At 37.6% G+C, this 12,568-nt stretch overlaps 1 protein-coding gene across 1 annotated transcript in view; it reads right to left on the bottom strand.

Moving 5' to 3' along the window:
* Nucleotides 1–12,568, bottom strand: part of LOC142103722 (uncharacterized) — a 104,013-nt gene that overhangs the window by 40,978 nt on the left and 50,467 nt on the right. Inside the window, exons 20-28 of the mRNA XM_075187862.1 lie at nt 12,042–12,193; nt 11,172–11,310; nt 10,942–11,052; nt 9,697–9,876; nt 9,261–9,500; nt 7,937–8,093; nt 4,925–5,053; nt 4,583–4,727; nt 2,449–2,492 (exon numbers count right to left, since the gene is read on the bottom strand). Of these exons, the coding sequence (XP_075043963.1) occupies nt 2,449–2,492; nt 4,583–4,727; nt 4,925–5,053; nt 7,937–8,093; nt 9,261–9,500; nt 9,697–9,876; nt 10,942–11,052; nt 11,172–11,310; nt 12,042–12,193 (1,297 nt within the window). The remainder of the gene's footprint in view (nt 1–2,448; nt 2,493–4,582; nt 4,728–4,924; nt 5,054–7,936; nt 8,094–9,260; nt 9,501–9,696; nt 9,877–10,941; nt 11,053–11,171; nt 11,311–12,041; nt 12,194–12,568) is intronic.

Genomic DNA, 12,568 nt, shown 5'->3' with positions numbered 1-12,568 from the left:
TGCTGTTATTGAAAATATGCATATTGTCAGCTGCCTGCTAATTAGCAGCAGCTCCCAGCATAGACATTTCAGTCTAACATGTAACATGCGTCATTAGCTGCTGCTCAGACAATGAAATCACATGCTGGGATTAGAGGTCAATGATCAGCAGTTTGGGCAACCAGCAATCACTTCAGTTACATGCGGTTCACGTCATGGGTGGTGCATGTCTGCATTACTTGATGATTGGCTAATGATTGGCTACTCTCCCTTGTGCTGTATTTTGTCATGTGTGGGTGTTCATGTTGTCCTGAACAGGTCCACTGGTCACCTTACAAGGAAAATTGGGAAGGTGTAGCAGTGTAATGCCGGCAATGCTTGTAGATGGATCCCAAAAGGAAAGCAAACCTGGAAAGTTGATTAATTATGAAATGGGTATTTTTAATTAAATTATTTATTTTATTTACAAGGATCTTGGACATGTTTGCAGCATCATACAGTCAATGGACCTAAGTTCACTCATTCATTAAGTGCACTGAATACACACTACAAATTGCTTTCATGTTACACCAATTTCATGGAGCATACTTATTCCTCCCTGTAGGGAGATGCTTTTGCAAGCTAGAAGTGTTCACTGTACAAAAATATTACCATCATATTACAGTCCAATCCTCTATAAATAGAACTACCCATTTTATTATACAAAACTTAAATTTTTTGCTTAAAATATAGGTCATTTTAGAAACATTTGTCTTAAGTTGATCATGAGAGTGTATCGGGGTAATCTTTATTACATATGGCATTTTTATGTGTTTTTGAAGATTTTCTTTACATTAAATAAAGAGAGCTTAATGCGTTCCATTTCTGAAGAGCAAATGGCAGATGTAATACTGGCCCCAAGTATAAGATGAGACACAATCTCCACTTGTGCTTTTGCAGAGTAGGTATGACTGTGCAAAACAAGGAACAACGCTAAGAAAAATCCTCTCCACTCATTGATTTAATGATAGCAATATTTCTCTGTAAAACGATATCATATTTTTGCATTGTTTCATAAAATTAGGTGCACCAGTGGGCGTACACCAAAGTAAGCCCTCCTCTGCAACAGTCACCATCTTGCTCCCCCAAACCACACACTTTGGTGGGAAACTAGGCGCACTAGTGTCATCAAAGCAGATTTTGCACTGTGCCTCAGATATTTTACATGCAATAAATTAAGAAATGCATTAATGTTTACTGTACAGATAAAGCACAGTATAATGCACCAGGGAATGAAATAACAGCCTGCTACATCCCAAAGTTAGGCCAATTACTTTCATTTGTAGGGCAAACCCATTTACTGGATCCTATGAGCATACAGCCCAAAGCAAACATTTTCCAGCTTGCTGCATATGGACTGCCCCCATCTACTGCTTCTGTCCTCATATACAAACAATGGGCAAAGGAAGGAATGTCCCTGGTATCATACACCATACTGCTGCCCTGTACCACCCATTACCTGTGAGCACAACGCTCCAGTAATGTCATCACTGCTCTGTGCTTCTTCACAGCCTGACCCAGAGCCTACCCTCTGTCTGACACTTGCGTATGAGGTAAGAAGCAGTGATTAGGAAGGGGATAAAGTATCGACAGTAATTAATGACAGTAGATGACTGTGAGGAAGAAATTAATTACACCAGAGGGTGGTTGAAAATGAGTAGCGGGAGGGAGAGACTGGTAATGGAGAACTTAATTACAGGAGAGGGGTATTTGTGCTGGAGGTGGGGAATGAATAAAAGGGGATGGCAGTGGGGGAAAAATGTTACAGTATATATGACTATGTTGTAGTTTTCTGACATTAGCAGCAATGTACCATAACTCACACATTTAAAAAAAATATCACGTGCTGTTGTAGTGAACGGGCATTCTATGACACAGGATGCAAAATATTCAAATATCCTGATTTCTTTGTAACAAAACTGTTTAGATACATGGGGGCTGATTCATTAATGATCTTAAATTAATAATTTTCTTATTTAAGTCTCCTGGACAAAACCATGTAAAAATGCAAGGGCTGCAAATTAGTTTATTATTTTGCACATAAGGATAACACTGGCTGTTTTTTCATGTAGCACACAAATATCAACTTTAAATTTCAGTGTACAAATAAGCTATCAAGTATTTGTGTGCTACATGAAAAAACAGTCAGTATTTAACTTATGTGCAAATCAGAAAACTAATTTGCACCCCTTGCATTGTAACATGGTTTTGTCCAGGAGACTTAAATAAGAAACTTCTTAATTTAAGATCCTTAATGAATCAGGCCCATGGTGTAACAATATAGTCTGTATGCTCCACGTAATCCTTAGCTATGGTGTACCATTCACTGCAATAAACTCAGCTCCACCTGTAAATGATATCCCCTTCATGGCATAAGCTGTAAATTTCATCTGTAAACAATTATAATATATGAACAATCTACATACATACCTGTGACATCATATTGACATCTAATTCCTTTCATAGAACACTCACTAAAAAAATACAAAAGTATGTGTGAGTCCCACTGAAATAACATATTTATATTTTGACATTTGTAGTACACTCCATACACACCATAATAGGAGAATCATACTAAAAGCATACTTGCCAACTCTCCCGGAATGTCCGGGAGACTCCCGCATTTTGCAAGAGTCTCCCGGACTCCCGGGCAAGTGTGGCAATCTCCCGAATTCTGCCCACTTCACTAGGAAGTGCCCCACTTCCTAGTGAAGTGGGCAGAATTAGATCCCAAACGCCGCGATTCCCGGTGAATCGCGGCATTTAGCCCTGCCCCCCGCTGTCAAATGACGCAATTTGCATCATTACGTCACGGGGGTGGGGCCAAAATGACGCGATTTCGGCGCCCCGCCCCCCGCACGCCCACCTGCTACAGAGAGTCTTCCGGACACCACCTTAAAAAAGTTGCCAAGTATGACTAAAAGCAACTTTTAAAGATTACTTCTTTATTGATGCTACATGTATTTTACAATGTGAATGAGATGTTTTGAAGTAGTTTGATAGTTTAGAAATTGGGTGGATCTGCTGTTGATAGTTTCAATAGTTGAAACATTGGGAAAGAAGTGTATCTATCAAGTACATTGAGCAGTGAAGGCAGCAGGTCTGTGGACTGAACATTGGCATCACTAGGCATAGGCACCTGGGTCCCAAGTATCATTAGGTCTGGCCTGTGAAGGGCAGCAGAACATCTCTTGTTCTATCTGCTGGATGTAATTATCAGCCCTGTAAATCAACACTGGAGGATATCTAAACCTAAATGAGGGTTTACATAAAACTACTTTTGAATTATCTTATTATACTTTAGATTATACTTTAATCCTCATTTGTTAGGGAATGTATACATCTTACTTATTGCTTGATTTATTGTAGAATCTGCTGCTGTTTAGCAATGTATCATTCTATATTGTACATATATTGTGCATACTGTACTCAGGGCCACCAGGAGGAATTTGTGGCCCCTTCCTTAGCTGCTGAAGGGGGCGTGACCACCTCATGTTGGTGGCTCCTCCCCCTAGGCAGACCCCAGCACTTTGTACTTGTCCCTCCACTCTCTGAGCACGACTATACTATTTCTAGGAATTTATGTGACACACTTAAACTGGTGCATGGCTGTAAAGGCAGTACAGCTAAAATAAGCAGTGTACTTAGAACTTTGTACTGTGTGACCTCCACTGCCTGAGGTCCCGCCCCTTTCATGGATATACATAATTATAATAGAAGGAGTTGGGGAGTTGATTGGTGTCACAAACAACCTACTTGGGTTGGCCATGTGCAACATGCCTCCCATTGGGTGTAGATAGCAGGTGCATTTTAAAGTAGATGGCCATTTTCACTATACTTGCAATAAATGTTTATTTTATGCTTAGTTTATGTTTGCTAAATATCTCACATTAGCCTGCCACGATTAGAGAGATATTCCCAGCCAAGTACACCTCAGCACAGGATAAGTTTGAATGTTTCCTCTGGTTGCCCATAACCCAGTCAACAAGGAGATAATCTATATTCCCTCCAGTTTTGTCATACCACCAGATTATAAATGACAGTGCTGGAACATTTTATAATTTTAACTATAATTGCCAAAGGAATCAGTTCAGTGTGGTGGGGAGAAGATCTACACATTGTCTGTCTCAGAATGAAAATATAGTAACCATGAAACATGATAAATGCACTCAAACTTATACTTGTCCAGGCACTGTTTGAGCATAGGATGTGAAATGATGAAAGTAAGTATATAATTAATTTAAATATTAAAGTATTTTAGCTATTGTTTGTTTTTTTTTTAAAGTACAGTAAAGGTGAGCATATGACTTTCTAAAAGATGGTATTATATTAACCCATATATGAATCGCAGGTAACTTTTCTATAACAAAGCTATATACAAATACATAAAAGGTAAATGTCATAAAACATTTTTGTTCCAAAGTCACTTTCAGGAGCCAGTGGAAGAGTTTACACATCAGGCCCAAAATAGGAAAAATTGAAAGGAAAGAGGGACAGAGGGATTTGGGTGCAAAAAGTGAGCATTCGGAGAGAGATGTATAAGGGACTAATAAATAATTCTTACCAAGAACGACAATTCTGTTTACTTGGCACTTTCTCCCCATAGTTAAACAAATTGCCATCGCTGTCACTACAGCTACACTGAGCCACACACTTCATTGTGTCTTCATTTAAATAGGGCCTAGATGCTGGGCACTTTGGATAGCAGCCTTTGGAGTGGAATAGAAGAGAGATATGTAAAATACACACTGATAAGGCAGTACATCCTGCAGAAGGCATTGTGAGCTATCAATGGATCAGGAAGATAGAAAACAAGCTTTTCCATCTAATATGCTTAGTGCCTACTTATCATCTAATTGCAGATGAGGCTAGTTTTCAATAAATATAAACCAATTTGTTTCCTTACCTTCACAGCCAGACAGCTCATGCCGGCACTTTCCTTGAGGATTCCTACAAGTCCTCATACATTTATCACCGCAGGGTTTGTAGTGCCATTCACACTCTCCAACATCATTATAGTAATCACAGAACATAGCTAGGGAGAGATGACAAATGTTTAGTATTTAGTTGCTATTTTAAATTGTTGATGTGACAGTAAATATCATCACAAGGAAGTAAATGTTAACTTTTTTTGTCATTTACTACATTAGTTTTATATAGGATATTATCATAACTTATGTTTACAAACATGCTATAACAGAAAACTAAGAGTTTAACCCTTTCAATTACTCTTAGAAGTAGTTAATCCACTCAGTACTGACTCAGTCTTTAGCGACTTAATCAGACTAAGGTTTCAGTTAGTAGAGATGTGCACTGACCCCCATGTTTTGGTTTTGGATGTTGTTTTGGTTCTAAAACATCTTTGTGTTTTCGTTTTGTTATAGGTTTTGCCCCAAAATCATGAAAGGTTTTGGTTTAATGAAGTCTTTTGTAAATCTGCCATCATTCATCATCATCAACATTTATTTATATAGGGCCAGCAGATTCCGTAGAGCTTTACTATTGCATTATGTTTCTCCAATTAAATGTAAAAAAAAATTAACCAGTCTCTATGGTTCTTTAACTCCATTACATAGTGTAAATCGTCAGCCATCATATCTCCATGTATGCATGTATTCTTTGCCATTTCCAAATTCTGTCCTTTTCATTTCTCAGAATATGGACTTTCAATTGCATTGTCTTGTCAAGGCAGATGCTTTTGGCAATCAAATCTGCATCAATGTCAGTTGTATACTCTTAGGCTGGGTACACACTACTGTATTTTTCAGACGATTATCGGGCCAATAAGATGATAAAAGACCGGTTGGTTCAAAATCACAGTAGTGTGTACCCTGCAACGAGGAACAAGATTTTTAAACTGAACTAAAAATCTCGTTCAACGATGTAACAATGTCATTCCAACTCTGCAGTGTGTATGAACTGACGACTCCATGCACTCCTCGCAGCAGCTCAGCTTTCACAGCTCCAATAGGGGGCAACAACCTCTCCAGTGTTGTCAAGTCAAATGGAAAAGACGCGTATGCATACAGGAACCAAAAATTGCACCAAAGCATCTTAAACTCCTCTTAACCAATAGCATGTCTAATTTTATTTAAGTTGTAAAACCTATATAGAATGCATAATCTGATAATACATAATTGCACGCTTCCTAATGTATTAAGATACATATGTCCTTAACTGTAACAGGTTATAAATCTACCCAATATTAGGACTACTGTAAATAAGTGATCTGGTTTCTACTTATACACTGACGTATAGTGTATAGTGTTAGTCTAGTCCATAGTTATTCCTGATTGATATTAGATGTATACATATATATATATATATATATATATATATATATATATACACACACATATATATATTAGATGTTCATTAGCACCCGTGTTTTGGTTTTGGATCTGGATTAACTTTGTGTTGTGGTTTTGGCAAAACCGCGCTTGCTTGTTTTGGTTTGGATCCCAATTTGTTTCTAAAATCCCTTTTTTTTTTGTTGCTATAATCACATAATTTAACTCTTATTTTATTCCTACATTATTATTACCCTCAATAACATTAACTTCCAATCATTTCCAGTCAATTTTTGTCAAATGACAAGAACACTGCTACCCCTCCTGTTTCTGTATGAGCAATGGCACTGAGCAATGGCATTGGAGACTGGAGAGTGACAAGAACACTGCTACCCCTCCTGTTTCTGTATGAGCAATGGCACTGAGCAATGGCATTGGAGACTGGAGAGTGACAAGAACACTGCTACCCCTGTTTCTGTGTGAGCAATGGCGTTGGATCTCCTGGGGAGGGAGGTACTTATGGAATCCAAAACCTGCGCGATCCAACAAGGAAACAATGATGTTTTGCCTCAGTTCAGACCCGAGGATGCACAAAAAAAACGACCCGACTCGCGAGCCTACTCGGATCCCCTAAGTTTGGGTGGGCTCAGTTTTCAGAATACCGAGCCTGAGCATCTCTAATGTATATATATATATATATATATATATATATATATATATATATATATATATATACACACACACACACATACACATATATATATATATATACATATACACATACATACACACACAGATGTTATATATATATATATATATATATATATATATATATATATATATATTTTTTTTTTTATTTATTTATTTTCTTTACACTCTGGTTAGATAGAAGCATAACCAAGGTTTGGTTATGCTGCTTATATCACCACCTCACGAGAGCCCTCAGGATCTGCTTCCATCATCATTAATCTTCATTTATCTATCTGAACTGAATTGAGGCTAAATGTAATAATACATCAGTAAACAGTGCAAAGCACATTCACTATTTTGGATCATACTATAACAGAAAGGGTTTTCATCAGTACTATTTAAATAAAGTAGCAGTGTTTTTTTTTAATTCTGGCAGTGTTATATACAAATTAATATTCTTCTCAATGACCCAAATAAAAGCTTTCTTATCTTACTCACAAAAGAGTCTCCTCTGGTAGGCTAAGAATGCATTGTGACTTTGATAGTGGGAGGACCAGTCAGCAACTGGAGTGAGGGAAATTCAAATTTGTAGTTTAATCAACTACCTGCAGCTGAGACAGAAGTTCAGCAGCTGGTATGACTAGTCACAACATGTCAGAAGGGAAAACTGTCAAAGTTTCTATAAGGATCAGTAGGATTATCCTCCATTTCTTTTACACAACCTCAGTAAAGGTTAGTCTTTGTTTTGCCTCGAAAGGAGACATGCTTGCTGCTTCCTATTGCTCTGTGCAGTCAGACTCCTTTTGGATTCTACAAACCTGGGAACATTTTCGGGCAGTGCCAGGTTTGAATAGGTTTACTCCCATTCAAACCTTGCACTGTCCCTGGAAAACAGGGATGTCTGGTCACCCTGATTGACATTATGCTGTCACACTTACGGCATATAGTTGGCGTTCTCCACTTAATACACACTCCATTTTCACTGCAAGCCTGGGCATATAACGCAACTGCAGTACAGAAGCACTCGCAATCTCCTCCAGAATCACAGGCACATGAGTCGCTAATGCATGATTCAAAATACTTGCCAGGATCAACCTGTTGGAATAGATATACTAACATTAGTGCATGACTATAACCCATTTGTAGCTTACAATTGTTTTACTGTATGTACTTGTATTTTATGCCTGATATAATACCACTGCCAATTGTCTGCTATATTCAGTAGAAATAAAAATTATTGCTGAAAATGCTGGCTGCAAAGTTTTTAAAATATTGATGTTCTTAATTTTTAAGGCAACCGCATAGAGCATTTAATTATAAGAACCTGATTTTCCATATAATGCATACATAGATTCATCCTCCCAGTCCCCATTGTGGGACGTGTCCCCAAAGAAAGGGCATACCTTTATTAATGTATTTGGTAGATAAGTAGCTGGGGGGGAGCTTAAGTACATTAAAGTAAATTTTTTTTTTCATATTCTTTTTAGTTGACTTATAGTAGTGATGGGCAACAAGCAACCCTCTGAGCCTTCACTGGGACTCCCAGTTCTTTTCTGTCTTAGTGTCAGATTTGTTTGTTATAGCTTGTAACATTTGTTTAAAATGTCTGCTGATATGTTATTACAGATAGTTGTCTCTTGCATTGATTATCTGAATTATTTTAACTTATTACTAAGATTAGGTGGTATATTTACTAAACTGCGGGTTTGAAAAAGTGGAGATGTTGCCTATAGCAACCAATCAGATTGTAGTTATCATTTATTTAGTACATTCTACAGAATGACAGCTAGAATCTGATTGGTTGCTATAGGCAGCATCTCAACTTTTTCAAACCCGCAGTTTAGTAAATATACCCCTAAGTGTGATATGCAGTCCTTTAAAAGGTTAGAGGGCCTCACCAGGCACCCCGATGGGGCCCACCACTGTCTTATTGTGTATACATACAGAGACATGAAATAAGTTATAGTTAATATATAAATATATACTGCATATTAAATAACCAGCTATTGTGCCAAACTCTCTGAATTAGGAAACACAGTAGACAGTTCCTGTTTTGTGACAATAGAAATGTTATAAATGTGTTCTATGCAATATTAAATGCATAAGTGAAATAGTAAATGTGCATTGTGAAATCTTTGTGACAATACTCCATTAAATATCATTAAAATTAAATTGCCTTACAAAAAGAAATCAAATCCTTTAATTTGCATTTGGGCTACTGTATTAAATATATTTTAGTTTGTTAATTTCATGGTTACTCACCTGAGCATGGCAAGGTTGGAAGACTTTGCTGGTAATAATCCCACACTGCCTCAGTGACCACGCTTTTCTGTATGGGTTGATAGAGCAAGGATCCTTCACGACTAGTACATTAGGACACTTTGGGTCTGTTTTCCAGCTGTTGCCAAATTCCATCAAATTCTCTACCACTGACTGACTCCTGGTGGTGAAATCATTGTTTGCATTGCCATCGTAGTTGCCACAAATTCCACAGACTTTCGCCTAGATGGAAAATAAATGTCAGAGAAAGGGACAAAAGTAGGAATGTGGATATTTGGTTCTCATTACTGCCTGGTTCAAAAACTAATCGAGATTGAGAAACATGCCACATATTAAATGATTATAATGTACTATTTTTTTTAAGAAAATTCCAAATAATCATGGTGTAAAAAATATCTAAGATATAATATATTGTTACCTGGAAGTCTGGGCTAAGCTTGATATGAATGGTGGTCTTTTTGTCCCACATAATTATGATTCCATTCTCAGTGTCAGTGATGAGGTACATACCCCTTTGGAAGACCTCATACTGAATTGTTTTCTTGTCATCTCTCTTCACCACCTCAATTTTTTCATTGTCAAGACGAAGCTCATCCCCCTGTTGATCACAAGAGAGCTCAATAATCAAATTACCAAACTCACACTGTTATCATTAAGGACTCCAAAGGACAGCTATAAAAACTAGAGATGCTCACTAACCCCCATGACCTGATTTTAGTTTTGGTTTTGGATCTGGATTAGCTTCGTGTTTTGGTTTTGGCTTTGGTTTTGGCAAAACCGGCCTCATGTGTTTTGGTTTTGAATTTTTTTAAAAAAATCCTAAAATATGCTAAAATCACATAATTTTGCACTTTTTTTTTGCTCCTACATTATTATTAACCTCAATAACACTAATTTCAAGTCATTTGCAGTCAATTTTGACCACCTCACAGGTCACAATATTATTTTCATACACTTTCGGACAAATACTGAACCAACCTGTCTGGATGGTAAGCGACAGAGCAATGACTCAAACACACGGCAGTTCCTAGCACATCTTGGAAACATTGGCACACAGCAGTGACAGAAAAGAAAAATGGTGCAAGATGAACTTGTCCTTGGGCCCGCCCTTTGTCTTTGGGCCCGCCCTCTCTCACACCCATCATTATGCTGTGTCTTAAAAAGGAATCCAAAACTCGCGAAATCTGAGATCCAACAACGTAACAATGATGTTTTGCCTCAAATCCGAAAAAGCGCAAAAGTACAGAGCCGGCTCGACTCGGATCTGCTAAGTTCGGATATGTTTGGTTCTCGAGGAACCGAGCCTGAGCATCCCTGATATAAACCCAACATGCTTATGTCACCCATCTGGATTTTATACTTTTGACAAAACAACCAAACTAGCATAAACAACATAATGAAAATTAACTTACAGCAGTGTATCTTCTGTACCAAAATCAATTTGTATAGCACATCAATTTACTAGAAACTATTAGCATTCCTGGGGCTTTTTTTATTATTAGTTCGTAGTGATTTCAATGGCTAAATCCTCCCAAATATTGGTTCAGACAACAAAATGGTTGCCTCCAAGTGAGTAGGTGACAGGTACACTGTTAACAAAATGATTAAGCATTAAACTGATTTTAATTTGCAATTTACAGTGTTTAGAAGTCTGATTCTTTACCCCGATAAAGATCTTGATATTTTTCGAACATGTGGTGCCAGTTGTTCCACATGGCACATTCTCTGTGATGACTCTGAAAGAGCTTTGGACTCCATCCTGTCCACAGTTATCCTTAGGAGAAAGAGAATTTCAAGTGTTACATGACCAGACATAGCTTTTGTGCTTTCCATTCAAGTATGACCATGCCTTCAGTCACTATCACCGTACTTTACAACACAATATAGATGTACCTGGGCCAAAGTGTATTCACAGCTTCCACTAAAGGTAAACTGCTTGTTGTCAAAGGTTATGTAATGCCCATCCCCATAAATGGAACACGTCCCGAGACATCGTTTGTGGGTACACTGCCACTTCCTGTTCTTACATACGCTACAAAAGAAGGTCAAAGACACAGATATACTTGCAGTTAACATGTCTTATGTAGATAATATAATGCCATAGTTATATAAACGGGTCATTTCAACCTTTTCTATGGTGATGGCAGCTACCATCTTTCGTAAAGTAGCGCAATAAGTGACTCCTATTCAGCAGAATAGACTTCTGGGCAAGCCCTTTGAGTCAATGATTTGCACTGGGGTTTATTGCATGACAGTACTAGCTTGTGCTGATAGGATAGATGTCTACAGAGAGCGGGCTTGAGTCATTAAGAAAAGTAAGGCAAAAAAAAGGAGGGACAAACCATGTAATGCAAGGGTTGCAAATTAGTTTATTATTTTGCACATAACTTAAATACTGTCTGTTGTTTCATGTAGCACACAAGTACTTGATAGCTTTATTTTTACACTGAAATTTAAAGTTGATCTAGGACATGCCTGACCCCAAACTATAAATCTATCACCACAATTTAAATTTACCTCCCCTCAAAGGCAACATGGTTTTGCCCAGGTCCTTTTTTATGCTTTGTTATCCTTAATGAAACAGGTCCAGAATGTTTCATTTTTGTTAGGGCTTCTAAATTTGGGATGAGAAGTTCTGGCAAGCAAATAAAACATTACAGAGAGAGCCTCTGTTAAAATTTTGGATTGTTCTTCATTTACATAAAGTTTTGTTTGTATTCCAGACAGGGTTCTCTCATCTGCTCTCCTAAAAAAAACATTTACCAAGTGTTACAGTCAACTGAGATGCTGGCTCCTGGACTGAACGTAGCTTCATTGTGGAAACATGGACATTGCTGCTCAGAGATACAACCTCCGTTCTCATCAGAAACCATGCCACCGGGGCATACACAGCCTGAAATGCACTGAGAACTGTACTGTGGAAGAACAAGAGAAAATGATGTTGAAATACACAACATTTGCAAAATAAGGTATACAGTTATTATGCTGTGTGTCTTTATTTAAACGTGTTAAAGCAAGAAATGTGAATTCTGAAACCCCATTAGGAACAACGAAGAGGTACAATTTATGTATAAATATGTTTATAATTTAGTAAATAAATCCAGAGAGATGGTTTAAATATTATGATGTAGTCATGGAACAAAGACTATCTTGGTTGAGATGTGTTTAAACATGGATAACAGCATGTTCTGACATAGGAGGTATGTAAAAACTGCATGGATATGGAGCTGGTTCAATCCTAGAAATAATTCGAACAGCCTTTTTCATCTTGCAAAACAGCAAGATCTTAC

This window comes from Mixophyes fleayi, chromosome 10 (genome assembly GCF_038048845.1).
Source record: "Mixophyes fleayi isolate aMixFle1 chromosome 10, aMixFle1.hap1, whole genome shotgun sequence".
NCBI classification, from domain to species: domain Eukaryota; kingdom Metazoa; phylum Chordata; class Amphibia; order Anura; family Limnodynastidae; genus Mixophyes; species Mixophyes fleayi.
Note: the sequence above shows the minus strand (reverse complement) of the source record. Positions and strands in the feature narration are given on the sequence as shown.